At 38.8% G+C, this 16,740-nt stretch overlaps 1 protein-coding gene across 1 annotated transcript in view; it reads left to right on the forward strand.

The window, feature by feature from the left end:
• KCNH8 (potassium voltage-gated channel subfamily H member 8) overlaps positions 1–16,740 on the forward strand; it is a 580,442-nt gene that overhangs the window by 437,039 nt on the left and 126,663 nt on the right. The window contains 1 exon segment of the mRNA XM_040352973.1: positions 14,084–14,281. Within this exon segment, the coding sequence (XP_040208907.1) occupies positions 14,084–14,281 (198 nt within the window).

Below are 16,740 nucleotides of genomic sequence, written 5' to 3' on the forward strand. Positions count from 1 at the left end.
TCCTCTTTGCCCTGGCTATTGAGCCGCTGGCCATTAGTATCAGGGCTAACCCTCGCATCACCGTTTTTTGTTATGGCGACATGCAGGAAAAGGTGATGTTGTATGCTGACGACATGCTTCTTCTGCTGGGGGACACGGACTCCTCCCTTAGAGAGGCTATGATGGCAATCACAGAGTTTGGAAAATTCTCTGGCCTGCTCATAAATTGGGCAAAGTCAGCATTGCTTTTATTGGACGGCGATGACACACAAGTAATTAACTCGGTCTGCCCCATATCCATTACTTCATCCTTTAAATATCTAGGGGTACAGATAACGGCTCGGCCACGAGATTTTATACATTTAAATATCTCCCCCCTGTTGCTGCGGTTTAGGGACACAGTTAAAACTTGGAAGGCCCTGCTTCTGTCGGTTGCTGGGAGGGTGAATCTTATCAAGATGATACTCATGCCGCAACTATTATACTTTCTCCACAACACCCCCATGGTCATCCCCTTGAAAGTTTTTCATACAGTGAACAGTATTTTTCGTGGTCTCATCTGGAAGGATAAGAATCCTAGGATTAAGTTGGAACACCTGCAGAGACCTAAAGATAGTGGGGGATTGGCGCTGCCAAACCCCTGGCTATACTACTTGGCGGCCCAGATGCAGCAGCTGGTTGGCATGTTTCGGCCCACGGTGCGGTCCTCGGCTCAGAGGCTTATGGAGCACACCGTGGGCGGAGGTCCGATCCCTGAGGCGTTGGAGGCGCAGGCATTTGCTAGACCGCACAAGAAGCTTCCCACGTTTAGTCTGATTCAGAAGATATGGAATAAGGTTAAATATGTCCAAAACGCGGAGGGTTACACGAAGTACAGTCCTATATGGCAAAATGACACGTACACTGAACTGGCTAAACTGCAGTCCGGTGCCAGGTGGAAACATTATGGGATTACACACCTTACCCACATATTCCGTAACGGGGTACTTCGCACGTTTCCGGAATTGCGGGAGGCGTTCGGCCTGCCACAGTCCATGCACTTCTCATACATACAGTTGAGACACGCAGTGGCGGCACAGGGTCGCTCCTCTGAGTGGTGCCTGTCGCCGACCCCTGCTTTTGACCTTCTGGGGGATGCTGGGACGTCTAAGGGATTTATCTCCCAATGCTATGCCATCCTGTTACAGTATGTGATGAAGCAGCATCCCCTGAAGATACGGGAAAGGTGGGAAGCAGATGCAGGGGACTTGGACGGTGAACAATGGGAGGACATTTTTCAGGCCGTAGGCAAGTGCTCACTGAATGTCTCACAGAGGCTCACGCAACTGTACATTTTGCTACGAACCTATTATACCCCTCACAGACTCCATAGAATGAACCCACAGCTCGACCCTACCTGCACCAGGTGCAAGAGAGACCATGGAGATCTGATACGTATGCTGTGGAGATGCCCAAAGCTCCACACGTATTGGGCGGGAGTCGTGAGTACCATCAATTCAGCATTTGGAGTGTCTCTTCCGCAGGACCCGAGGGCTTGTCTCTTGGGGGCTCTGGAGGAGTACGAATGGGAGGAGGCGGACAGGGAGGCGGTGCACAGAGTCTTGTTCCAAGCTAGGAAGCTTATTATGGTTCACTGGAGGGCCGAGGCTCCTCCGACTCTAGCTGAATGGATCAATAACATTGGGATAGTGCTGAGGATGGAGAAGGTGATATATCAACACAGAGGTAATGCCCAAAAATTTGAGAAGTTATGGGCAAAGTGGCTGGATGTGCCGGGTCTGGCCCCTGTGGACCTGGTGATGGACAGGCTTCTGGGCATCAATATTGGGTGAGGTGGGCATTGAGCTAATTGTCGGGAGGGAAATGTTTGACTTGCTGGGGGGGGGGAGGGTTACCTCCTGTTCATAGATGTATTGTGAGTAGTGGTTATCTCATTGCAGCTCTTTATCTTTCCCCGCAATGTCAAGGGGACCTTGTATACCTTGTACCTCTGTAAACTAAATAAAACATTTTTGTTGGATTAAAAAAAAAAAAAATATGTCAGATATTACAAATACAAATATAGAAATTAGATGCACTGCAGTCTAACACAGAAAAAGACACAAGGAGCCAGGAGGTAATGAGAAAGAAGCTCATTGGGGGAAGGAACAAACCTCTTCAGAGGAAAGGGACAGCGCTCAGTGGCTATTGGTCAATGTCCAGAAGTATTTCAGTACTAATGAAAGCTAATTTACATTATTTCGTATTTTCGTTGTTTTCATTTCCGTTTTCCGAAGATTCGTAATTTATTTTTCGTTAGTTTTGATTTTCGTTTTTTATTCTTTTTCTGCATTTCGGTTGTTTTCTTTTCGGTCTTCGAATATTAGTAAGTTTGCATTTTCGTTCATTTTGTTTTTCGTAATTTTTTTTTTTTTTGGGTTCAGTATTTCCGTTGCTTCTATGTTTTCATTGCTTTCTTCTTTCGTATCTTCGTTGTTTTCCATATTCGTTATTTTGAAAATATCGTTATCCGTTATTAATTGCGCTAAACCGTTCGTTCATTCGTATGTTAACGAATCAACTAAAATAACGAAAGTTGATGGAAAACGTATTCGTAACTTAAAAAATTGCACATGTCTAATTACATCTACACCTTCAGTAAATCAATCCCAATAGACTTCTGACCTTACAACATTTTCTAATTGTGTAGGTCATGTATCCAAATGTGTCATTTATAGTAAGTAAAAAATGTAGTAAAGCCCATTAAAATTGTAATATATTGGCCTTTAGGATTGCAATTTTAGATTTGTTTTGAAAATACTGGCTTTTATAGACAAAACTGGCTACATAAGAAAAACTGGATCATAAATGGATGGATTTACTGAAAGCACGCACATATATTTAAACACTATGGGCTAGATTCACATAGAACCGCGTATCTTTGCGGCGGCGTAACGTATCCGATTTACGTTACGCCTCCGCAACTTAGACGGGCAAGTGCTGTATTCTCAAAGCACTTGCGGCGCAGCGTAAATCGGCCGGCGTAAGCCCGCCTAATTTAAATTTGGATCAGGGGGCCGTGTTTTATGTAAATGTACTGTGACCCTATGTGATTGACGTTTTTCCCGAACGGCGCATGCACCGTCCGTGGAATTTCCCAGTGTGCATTGCTCCAAAGTACGCCGCAAGGACGTTATTGGTTTCGACGTGAGCGTAAATGATGTCCAGCCCCATTCACGGACGACTTACGCAAACGACGTAACTTTTTCAAATTTCGACACGGGAACGACGGCCCTACTTAACATTGTTACGCCGCACTTACGCCACCATATAGCAGGGGTAACTATACGCCGGGAAAAGCCTAACGTAAACGGCGTAACTTTACTGCATCGGCCGGGCGTACGTTCAGGAATTCACATATCTAGCTAATTTGCATACTCGACGCGGAATTCGACGGAAGCGCCACCTAGCGGCCAGCGTAAATAGGCAGTTACGATCCGACTACGTAAGAGACTTACGCCTGTCGGATCTAACAGATATCTATGCGTAACTGATTCTAAGAATCAGGTGCATAGATACGACGGCGCAACGCAGAGATACGACGGCGTATCTGGAGATACGCCGCCGTATCTCCACTGAGAATCTGGCCCATTGTTCTAAATTAGGTCTCACTAAAGATCTATATAGGGAAATTAAGACTTCCTTTCTCTTGCTGGTGATCCCTCTAGTGATGCATCCTACAATTCTGTTTCCCACTGCCTGGTCACACTGTTTGCTCATTTTACAATCGTCTGATAATAAGTACCCCCAAATCTTTTAACTCTGTAGTGCTGACCAAAACTTTACCCCCCCCCCCCCCCCAACGTTGTACTGTCTCAAGGTATTCCTTTTCCCTAGGTACATTATTTTGTATTTAGAAACATTGAACTGCAGTTTTTACTTATTTTACCAATCTTCCAGCAAAGTCAAATCATGTCCCCTGTTACAGACACCTCCAGGTATATCAACTCTATTACACACCTTTGTATCATCAGCAAAAAGACATACATTGACCAAAAAAACTTTAGTTAAAAAACTTACAAAAACATAAATCAAACAGGACCCAGTACCTGAAAGAAAGACCTTGTGGTACCCCACTAGTTACTGATGTCTGTTCTGAGTGAACCCTATTTACAACCACACTCTGGTATCTATCCTTTAGCCAACTGCATATCTACATATCTAGTTTGTACAACTTTTGCATCAGATCATGATGTGGAACAGTATCAAATGCCAAGACAGAACGCACACAAATTTCATAATCATGCTTTTTTTCATTTTGTTTTCTGGTGAGAATAAAAGGAGGATTTTTTTTCATATATACATATATATATATATATATATACATACACTATATTACCAAAAGTATTGGTACACCTGGCTGTTCACAAACATGAACTTTAATAGCATCCCAGTCTTCATTCGTACTGTTCAATATTGAGTTAGCCCACCCTTTGCAGCTATAACAGCTTCATCTCTTCTAGGAAGGCTGGTCACAAGGTTTAGGAGTGTGTCTATGGCTCGCAGTCTCTGCTCTAATTCATCCCAAAGGTGTTCTGTAGTGTTGAGGTCAGGCCAGTCAAGTTCTTCCTCCCCAAACTCATTCATCCATGTCTTTATGGATCTTGCTTTGTGCACTGGTCCAAATCATTTGGTGGATGGGGGACAATAGATCATCTTTGGGATGAAACATTCCCATGGACACACTCCTAAACCTTGTGGACAGCCTTCCCCTCAGAAGAGTTGAAGCTGTTATAGCTACAAGGGGTGGCCCAATGCAATATTAACCACTTACCCCCCGGACCATATTGCTGCCCAAAGACCAGAGTACTTTTTGCGATTCGGGACTGCGTCGCTTTAACAGACAATTGCGCGGTCGTGCGACGTGGCTCCCAAACAAAATTGGCGTCCTTTTTTTTCCCACAAATAGAGCTTTCTTTTGGTGGTATTTGATCACCTCTGCAGTTTTTAGTTTTTGCGCTATAAACAAAAATAGAGCGACAATTTTGAAAAAAATGAATATTTTTTACATTTTGCTATAATAAATATCCCCCAAAAATATATAAAAAAAACATTTTTTTTCCTCAGTTTAGGCCGATACGTTTTCTTCTACATATTTTTCATAAAAAAAAATCGCAATAAGCGTTTATTGATTGGTTTGCGCAAAAGTTTATAGCGTTTACAAAATAGGGGGTATTTTATGTCATTTTTATTATATTTTTATTACTAGTAATGGCGGCGATCAGCGATTTTTTTTTCGGTACTGCGACATTATGGCGGACACTTCGGACACTTTTGACACATTTTTGGGACCATTGGCATTTTTATAGCGATCAGTGCTATAAAAAATGCATTGGATACTATAAAAATGCCACTGGCAGTGAAGGGGTTAACACTAGGGGGCGGGGAAGGGGTTAAGTATGCCTGGGTGTGTTCTTACTGTGGGGGGGGGTGGCCTCACTAGGGGAAACACTGATCCTCGGTTCATACATTGTATGAACCGAAGATCAGCATTTCCCCTGCTGACAGGACCAGGAGCTGTGTGTTTACACACACAGCTCCCGGTCCCCGCTCTGTACCGAGCGATTGCGTGTGCCCGGCGGCGATCGCGCCCGCCGGGCACACGCACGGGAGTCGGGGGCGAGCGGGGGGCGCGCGCGCGCCCCCTAGTGGCGGCTGGGAGAGAGGACGTCATACTACGTGCTCTCGCCCAGCCGAGCCAACTTGTCGACGTATAACGGCGGTGGCCGGTCGGCAAGTGGTTAAACCCTATGGACTAAGACTAGGATGCCATTAAAGTTAATGTGCCTATAATGGCAGGCATCCCAATACAAATATATATCCCCCCCTCCCCGCCGGCAGAATAAAATAGTGGCTGCAGGAAAGGTGTATGTGCTAATTTAGAGGTCAGATTAGATTCTTTCCTTGATTTTGATGACCTCCTGTTCATTGCTCAATGGAAGTTGTCATTAGACACTACCTTTGAATATCTGAACAACAAGTACAATCTTAGGGTCATGGGAGGAATGCAAGGATCCCAAATTTATTTTTTGTAGTTAACTCAGGGCCCTTGTAATTTTTTTAACTTGGAAGAATATGTGAGTGAGACTGAAATCACGGAGAAGAAATTTCTGAAACGGTACTACATTATTAAGGATGCATATTTCAAAGCCAAGAGTATCCCACAAGGGACCCTTATACACGAATGAAAAAGAAAAAAAATGGCAATTAAGATCCTAAATACATTATCTTCTTAACCTGTTACAGTATAGAAAGAAGTAAAATGCATTGTTCGTAGATATTTTCCAATTTTACAAGGCAATATGGGTTTAAGAAAAGCTTTAGATATATTTTGATGCTAGAAGAGCACCTGCCATAGGCAATACGTTATGACCTAGCTTGTTTCTCTCTAACAACAGGTTGAATGCAACAGGCATGTATAGGCGTGGACACATGAGTCACATATTATAAAATCACACACAAATGGCCTGTCAGTCAACATTAAATGACTAGTAAACTGCCAGATCAAGTATGTTGAATGATTTATCCCTCCTAAGTAAAAGGGATGTCTATGGGATTTTTATGATAGACACTAGGATCGCCAAAGAAAAAAACTTTGAATGGGAAATTACACTTTATCTTGAAGATTGCTTTGACCTTTAATTCAAAACCCTAATCTATCCTCATCATTATCTTCCTCTAATTTTTTTGAAGATAATGATCATTTTCTTGAATGTTGGTTAGTTCCAATGTATGAATCATGACTCAAGAACTTTTCATCCATGTTCTTCTGGTGATGTGTTACGTTTCTGTATATAATACATTTTTGATAGTTTTATGATAGTAACTTTAATACTAATAGTTACATTTGCATTGCTTACTTACACGTAAAGGTATACTAGCAAGTTAATTTGTCTGTATACCCATATATGCTGTTATCCTGGCACTCTATACTTGATTTTATGAATATGTCTAATACATATAACCTTATGTAATAGTCAGGATATAGCAAACCGATTCTATGACTGTGCCTAAGTAACACCGAGTGTATTTGATTGCGTTAACCTGCAGTGTATAAAACATTCCTCCTTTTTACATCCCCCACCTCTAAGATTTACACAGTGAAATATATTAGTATTAGTGTTTTCTAGGTTGGAACTAAAGCTGTGTTTTTTGCTGGAATAAATGTTATTCTTTTTGTGTGTGTCATTGTTTTTTGGCTGTCTTGCTTTTTCTGTGAAAATTATAAAGTTGCCATTTTCCAGCTTAGCTTGTCAACTAATCTTAAATGCCACTAGTCTATCTACTGCAGCTACACCAATCACATTACAATCTGGGCATTGTTTGTCTAGAATGGAACACTTTGTGAATGTTTAAGGCAAGCAACACTAAACATTTTTGTACCAAAAATATCTTAGTTATATGTAGTTGTATATGAATTTTCCCCAATTTGTTTGATTGAGAACCTTGCTTTGGTGCTGCATATATTAAGTCACAAGTTGAAATGATTTTTTTATTGAGCAATTATATTTTAATCCCTTATAAATAAGATGACACATGAAAATGTAACAAATTAGCAAAATGTCATACAAAAAATACTAAATTCAAAAAATACTAGATCCTTATTACACTACTGTCATTTTTTTCCCCTTCCTGTTTCTCTGGGTGTATTCACAAAGAAGAAACTAATAAGTCCGGGAAGTGGATTGTAACTGTGTCAAACAGCATTGAAACTAAGGCTCTAAAAATCCGCCCTAAAAGTAAGTGCATTATTTTATCCTCATTTTTTTTTAGTATAATTTAAAGAAGAAATTTGCCCAACTGACATGTTACAATAAAAGCTGTAAACAGCCCCACATATCTTTTAGATAAAAAATATTTTATACACTTAAAGCACAGTAGAAATATAGCCCTCCCTTCTTTTTTATAATTACATGCCACCTAAATATGATTTATGCAAACGGACATTTTTTATGTTACTAACTAACACTAATTAAGCCAAAATGTAAGTAAACTTATTGTGGCATCAAAGACACAAAATATTAACACAGATAAAACAAATTACAAGTCAAATTAATCTCTTTATCCCATACCTAAAAGTGGCTCTCCTTTTAAAAAGTCGATAAATTAGTTCCCTATTTGTTTGCTTTACTTGTTTGTGTATAATTTATGACTGTCTTGTGATCTTGTGAGATTTTTGGTGATAAAGTGTGGACATTTAATGTGGATTTTTAATATCATATTTAGGGAAAATACTTTGCATTGGAGTATTATTATTTCTGAGCTTTTGGAAGTCTGGAAGTTCCTAACATAAACAGCATGTAAACTATATCTCCAGTATAGACCTGCACTGTTAGAAGAGAACTGAAGTTGCCCAAATATTCCAATGTATAGAAACTCAGTTATATGTTGTGATTGATTATCCTAATTTCATGCATTGTCAAATGCCTAAAAGTGCTGAAATATATGTATAGTGCTGTTTTTACGTTGTAATATAGTAGGAAGCTGGAGAGTAATAAATGGCTTACTTTCAATTACCTACAAGTTATTATGCTATAAAATGCTAATTAATATTTTATTATGTGCACTTGTTTTGATGATAAATTTTGGATTACCTACAGTACATTGCCAGTTCTATTAAAAGTGTAACTATGAATTTACCTTAAGGATTTTTATACAATGTTTCCTTTTTTGTACATTTTTATATTTTTCTTTATCTTGAATTTGTATAGGATTATTCTAATAATACACAAACTGTATCCACATTTTATTATGTTGTTCTTTGAGTCTTTTAAGAACTGCAACCTGAACAGCCATCATAGTCTTAATTACAGTATCTTAATCCTCTCTCCAAACTTAAAATACATGTAAAAGTTGTAAAGTCCTGATGAAAGAAACGAAAACCATGGAAAATATAAAAACATCCATGAATCCAATATACTGCTATAATAGCGTGGCTATTATAATGAAGGAATAACAATGAGGCCTCGTACACACGACCGAGAAAATCATCGTAAAAGAAACATTGTTTTCCTCAATGAGTTTCTTGTCAGGCTTGTCAAGAATCTTGTCAAGCTTTCTTTGCGTACACACTGTCAAGACAAAATCTCGTCATTCTCTAATGCGGTGACGTACAACACGTACGACGGCACTATAAAAGGGAAGTTTGATTTCACTGGCGCCACCCTTGGGGCTGCTTTTACTAATCTCATGTTACTGCGTGTTAAGTAAAAGTTTGGTGAGAGATGATTCGCGATTTTCAGTCTGTTACAGCGCAAAGAATGTGCTATCTCCATTACGAACGCTACTTTTATCGAAGGTGCGCTCCCGTCTCATACTTTATTCTGAGCATGCGCGGGGTTTCTAAGCATACACACCGAACGTTGTTCCTCTTCGTAAACCAGCCAGCTTCGTAAATGAGGAAATTGAGACTCCCGACGAGAAAAAAAGAGAACTTGTTCTCTTTTTTTCTCGTCGAGATCCACGACAGTTTTCTCGCCGAAAAACATACACACAACTGTTTTCCTTGGCAAAAAAGCTCTGCCACCAAGTTTCTTGATAGATTTTGTCGAGGAAAACAGTTGTGTGTACGAGGCCTTACTGTTACATTGCAAATGGATGGGATACCTCCAGAGCAAAAAACACAACTACAAAAAAAGAGATAGAGATGGGGCCAAGTGAGGGACCCCTGAAAAGCCCTTGTGGAGAATCAGCCACGGTATAACCGAAATAATTACAAACTTTATTGTTGTATCAAAAGGTGTGCTTTAGTTCCGTTAAATGCTAAATGTTACATATTAGGAATTTTTCATCGTCATATCCATCAATAAAAAACATACATACAAAACAGTAAAAATAGACAACGTTGTCACATTAAAGGCGCCAGACCTAAGGCCCCACACATACACATCGACATGTACATCCAGCTAAGGACACTAGATGGTGCTTCTTTGTATCAGGGTAACTAATATTAGCATGGGAATTAGATACTGTAATTGGACTGGATCTCACAAGAGATATTGCTCTGAATGTGTATGTCTAGTAATTGTATACTGTATAGTGGATTCACCTTGTTAGAGCACAAGTCCTAATCAAGGTAATTCCACTATACACCCCCTTGAACTATTTCCATAGACTTTTACAGCAATTGTGTTTGAAATATTAACATTGGTTGTGCTTCAAAAATGGTCAGCATTCATTAATTAATATATCATCAGGAAAACTACTCATGGACTATCTACGATGAAAACAGTCTTTAATATACATTCAGAGCAATATCTCTTTTGAGATCCTATCCAAGTACCAGTATTTAATTTCCATGATAATATTAGTTTACCTGATACATAGCAGCACCATCTAGTGTCCTAAGCTGGACGTACATGTGGATGTGTATGTGTGGGGCCCTTAGCCTTTAGTGTGACAACGTTGTCTATTTTTACTGTTTTGTATGTATGGTTTTTTATTGATGGATATGATGATGATATATTCCTCTTATGTAACATTTCGCATTTAATGGAACTATAGCACACCTTTTAATACAACAATGAAGTTTATAATTAATTTCTGTATAGCGTGGCTGATTCTCCACAATGGCTTTTCAGGGGTTCTCACTTGGCCACATCTCTATCTCTTTTTTTGAGTTTGTAAACCCCCCGTAAAATGTATTGGCTGTTTTGAAAAGCTTTACCAATAAATATTTTTGGAGCTATAAGGATAGCTCTTTATACAACTTCATGACTAAATATGGTTCATAGAACAGCATTTGCAAAACATTCTGCCTCCATACTAATGCCATGTATCAATTACTGTGTACATTTTGGAATACATTTTAGCACAACTGACTGTTTTTAAAAACACAGATTTCCTCAAATAAGTTACTTGTAGTACTATATATATATATATATATAGATAGATAGATAGATAGATAGATAGATAGATAGATAGATAGATAGATAGATAGATATATAGATAGATAGATAGATATAGATAGATATATATATGTAAATATATATATACACAAACAAAGAAAAGTATAAATGTACTTTTATTTCAGCATGTAATGAACATTTTATTCAAGAGGATCATATTGACTGATTTTAAGCGCTGGTTGTGAATCATCTTGACCTGGGAAGGGGACAATGTGTTTGTGTGTTTCCAACTGGTAGGAATCTTTCTTCTCCATTTGCATCCCCTAGTGTGCTTTTGTGCCCTAGTGATTATTATATTCAGAAATTTAAAAATGCAGACACACTCAGTGCTCAAGTTGCAGGCAAGTCACATATTTTATGATCATACACAATGATCTCTCAGTCAGCATTAAAGGTTAAGTTTACTCTATGCAAACAATAGTAAATGCACATATTTGCAGGTAAAAAAAAGCATTTATTATTTAATTGGCAGGAGCCTGCAAAACTTTGCACACACACTAATTACAAGCAAACAGATAACAGGTGGGGATGTTACCTTTATAGCCATTCCACCCCCTTTGTGTCAGAGTGTGTGCATGTTATCAGGCCAAAATCACCAGGTATGTCAACTTTTGATCAGGGTAGTTTCTGTTGTGATTATGATTTAAAAAGAGTAAATACAGTTGATTGATAATAAATGGCTTCAGCCAAACACTAACCATGAGTGAAAAATGTTTTTGTGTTATCATCATATGCTCTAAAAATGGCCAAGAAATCATACATTTTGCCAGGGTATGTAAACTTATGAGCACAATTGTATTTGAAAAACGAATTGATAGCTAACTTAAAGGTAATTTAATTGACTGAAGAACATAATGAGCCCAGAAAGTCTTCAGATGTAGATGTAAACAAAACAAATTATGTATATTGCTTGCATTATTCTATTTGTTTGAATTCTTCCATTCACACTGGTGTATTATGTGATTTTTCTATGCACGACCTCAATAAATTCAGGCAATGTGTTTATTTCAATCATTGTTTTACTTGCCTCAATCAGGCCGTGAAGAGGTGTGGTAATAAGTGCCTATAATTGTCAGACTTGATAATTGTTTGAACTAACCTTCCAACATTTTTGGACTTTCAAAACATGTTGAAGAATCTATTTGTGGATTATGGGGATCATCTTCATTTTTTATTTGAAGGTTACGTATTTACATAATGTTGAAAAAGGGATTCTGCGCAAAACTACACACTAACTAAAAATATACACAAATTAAGTGACGGTGATAATGGACTGTGCAAAAATATATGCGCATAAGTACATAAAGAGAAGAGCCTCTAAATGTAGAAATAATGTGCAAAAGAGAAAAAAGTGTGCAAAATGTCCCATAAGTGGATGCAGTGACGATCTGCCAATGAGAAGAGGGATGAAACTGAATGTCCACTAGGCCAGGTGTAGATAGCTGACTGACAAATGGGTGGTCATATCCATCAAAGGGCTCCCAGAACTCTTACCTCAATAATGAAGGTATAGGGCATCAAAAAGAGATCCTTAGTGTCAGTCTCCTGCCTGCAGCCACAGCGTCTTCCCACCTGTCACACTCCAAAGGATTATCTCCTTGATCAATCCCTAGTAGCACTCAGATCAGAGTGGAGAGGGGAGAGAAAGAACAAACAAGGCCTCCAATAGTGAAGTAGGTATACTCAGGGGGAAGTTTAATAAAGAATTGCCTGCGCTGGGTGGGTCTCTCATTGATCCAGGTGGATGTCATATGATGTCCTCCTTGATCCCACCCCATGCAGAGGCACGGGGCCGCACAGTGGCGTGATCTATTACCCTTTGTGTCCACCGGACACAGCCAATGAATGATTAGTGTACTGGCTTGCTGCCAGTACCATGTAACCCCTGTGACCAATCACTGCAGGTCACATGACAGTTGTAAACAATGGATGGCTTCATTTTATGCATCCATTGTGTACAATTCTGTTGCTAGCAGTTTTGTCCAATGGTTCAGACAGGGCAAATCACAGCCCATCTGTATTATGTGATTAGCTCTGGTCAAACACAGCTAATCTAAACAAAACAAACTGAATTAATCAGTTTCATTCAGTAAAGTGCTTGCTTATTGCGATGTAATGCACTGATATAAGCAATCTTAATGTGTAAAAACTTTTTTTTAAAAACCCTGATCACTTTCTCAGAGTAGTACAATGTTACTATGGTAACATTATATTGCTCTGGTCACAGTGTGTTAAAAAAAAATCGTAAGAAAGGAAACAAAATTTAATAAAAAAGAAAAAAATATATTTTTAACATATTTAAAAAGAATTCATACTGTCACCATTCAATGTCCCTGATCACTGCCACACCAGTTATACGATAATGCTGTATTTCACTGGTGACAATATGTAAAAAAAAGTGAAGAGTTATGTTTTTTTTCAAAAATATTTTTATTGTTTTTTTCATTAACAAGGAAAAAAACACAATGCTGTAGTTCAAATAACATGAAAACATGCAATGATAAACAGTAAAATACAGTCTATTAAATCAGTCTGAGCGTATACAATTAAAGAACCAAATAACATTGGATACTCAACTAAGGCTTCTAGGCGTTTTTTAAGGTGCAGCTGAATTCATACTATTTACCTAGATTAAGCTTGAATTTTACATCAGAAATGTTTGGAATCAGGAAGGGAAAATTGTCATTCAAAATGTCACAGCGCTGAAAGCTGGAAATTGGCCTTGGCTGGAAGGGGGTAAAAGTGTCCGGTATTGAAGTGGTTAAGCTAAATGAAATTTTTTTTGCAAAGTTCCCTATTTGCTTTTAGTAAATGAACCTTAATGTGTTATGAGTTTGTTAAGAACAGAAGATGTCTTCCCTCCAGAGTTTCTGGGTAGGATATCTGTCTGCCTATGGCTCTTTTGTTATCTATCTATTCTACATTAACCACTTACGGACCGCTTGCCGCAGGAATACACTGGCTGTTTGAAGAGGAATAGCTGTCCTAATAAAACTGTTGTATCCTAATAAGTTTATCTTATCTGGCACTCAAATCTGGTGCCTGAGGAAAACTACTTTAACTTGTCAAGTATGTAATAAGTCATGTAATAGGACTATGGTCATGACTAAATTTTTTATTAAATATGTTTTTTACCCTGCTTCTATTTGTTTTGGCAGGCTGGCTTCATGAGCTGGGGAAAAGACTGGAGTCGCCCTTCTATAGCAATAACACACAAGGTGGTCCCACCATTCGAAGTACATACATTGCATCCCTCTATTTTACACTCAGCAGCCTGACTAGTGTTGGATTTGGAAATGTTTCTGCTAATACAGATGCAGAAAAGATATTCTCCATTTGCATTATGCTAATTGGAGGTAACATTTTGTTTCTTCTATAAATGTGTGCTAATACTGCTAAATACTTTTTACATAAGCAAAGTCCCTTATTTTGTGACTTTCAGTTTATGAATGATGTGTTTTAATAAAACAGTTTCTGAAATGTTGAATATTTATTAACATAAGTTTTCTCTAAAACTGTTATTCTATAAAGTATTATAATTAATATTCAGTCAGAGCTTAGCCTGACAAGCGTTGTTAAAACAACCATGATCATGTATAATGTTAAAATTAATAAGTGTAGCAAGAACCACGCATAATATATAAATCAATAATTACCATTGTATTGTGCATTTACTTGTCCATTTGTGTTTGATATCCTGCTGGTTGGTCGCCATTAGATGTTCCACTTGTGTGGGATGCCCTGTTATCAAGTATCCAGCAAAGTTGACATGATTAGAGGAAGAGTATATCTGTCCTGTCAAATCCCCAGCCGCTGGTCTCCTGACAGGTGGCATTGAGATGGGGAAAGTCATTGATACCGTAGAACACATTAAATGTGATGTCACACAACTGCCTATATAACTTCTATATAACTTCTGACGTGTTTTGACAATAACAAATATCTTTGTTCTTGACAAGGCCCACACAGTTAGAACATTAAATGGCTACCTACTAGTGGTATGTCATACACAGATGGAAGAATAAGAGCACAATACAATTTTAATCATTGATTTATGTGTGGATCTTGCAATAATTTAACAAGACACATTTTTCATCATGGATATCTAAACAGAGCAATTATGTGTAGTACTACTACTATTAGTACTGCTGCTATGAGCACTGCTACTACTACTATTACTATGGGAATACTTCAGCAAAAAATGCACCAAAATCTCCTAAGGTCTATGGACTGCATCGCACCAAATTAACATAGGACCCTTACCTAAACTCACATCGCAGTCATGCTGCATTGATTGGAATGTCCACCATTGAAAACAATGCTATTTCCATTATCATGCAATCTGTGCAACTCAAGTCACATCAGAAATTGCACTAATTTGAACCAAGCCTAATAGAGAAATCAAGCAGATTGATTGTACACAAGTTAATTGGTCAATCAACTTGGTACATTCAGCCTGCCATTAACAATTAGAATTTTGGCCGGTTCCTGCTGAACCAGCCGAGATTTGATCCATGTGTGGCTAGCCTTAAGCCCCGTACACACGATCTGAATTTCTGATGGAAAAAGTCCGACAGACTTTTTCCATCGGAAATTCCGACCGTGTGTATGCCCCATCGAACTTTTTTCCCGAGGAATTTCGTCGGAGTTTAGATAGAGAACATGTTCGAAATTCCGATGTAAGTTTGGCCGGGCAAAAGCCTGATCGTGTGTAAGGGGCATAGGTCACATAAATTTAAGCTGAACTCCAGGTATGATATAAATTGCATAGTATTTGCATACAATGTGAAAATCAAGATATTTGAATCCATTATAGCCTGGGCACTGGTTAACAATTACACAATACATCCTCATTTCCAGTGTGCAAAGTGTGCTGGGAAGTTTATGTGTTGTGAAATGATGAGTTTGCATGGCTAACCAAAACATTGCCTTTAGTAAATCCCCACTTGCACTTGATGTGAGCATCAAACTTTTTAAATGCATTATAGCACTTCTTATTTCCTGAGTACTGTTTTACTACAGCATCTGACACTTCTTCCCAGCCCCCTTCATGCCCACATTCCCCTTTATTATTATTATAGAGTAGATTTCAAGGTCAGGTTTGGAGTAGGAATTTAAGAACCCTATTTGACAAGGATAAGAGTGACGTCAAGCTAGCATCATTAGGAAATTTTTTCAGGGTGGATAATAAGGCACATTTATCACCAAATGTTTTTAAAAAAGGTTTTACTTTAATAAATATATATAGTAATTAAACAAAATTATATTTTCTGATACTATACCTGAAAAAAAATGCAAAAAAGACTTTCCGTATATCTCGAGTATAAGCCAATTTTTCAGCCCTTTTTTAGGGCTGAAAATACCCCCTCGCTTATACTTGTCAGTGTACCTTAAGGGCCATGAGCGTCTATTGTATAACATTGCGCTTCCCCCTGGTCCCTTCCGTAATAGGTGTTTCCCAGCAGACACTTGGTTCAGTGTTCCGCCTATCACGGATGTCCTCTCCATCCTCGGACTCGGTTTCCCAGCAGACACTGTGTTCAGTGTTCCGCCAATCACAGACGTCTTTTCATCCTCGGACAAAAGAACGTCCGTGATAGGCGGAACACTGAACACAGTGTCTGCTGGGAAACCGAGTCTGAGGATGAGAAGACGTCCGTGATAGGCTGCTGGGAAACGCCTATCGCGTAACGGGACCAGGAGGAGACCGCAACTTTTAAACAATGAATGTAAAAATTTCAGTTACACTGACTCGGGCACAGGGAGGCTGCAATGGGCACAGTGAGGTGGCAATGGGCACAGTGGCAATGGGCAC

This window comes from Rana temporaria, chromosome 5 (assembly GCF_905171775.1).
Source record: "Rana temporaria chromosome 5, aRanTem1.1, whole genome shotgun sequence".
In the NCBI taxonomy this organism is placed as follows: domain Eukaryota; kingdom Metazoa; phylum Chordata; class Amphibia; order Anura; family Ranidae; genus Rana; species Rana temporaria.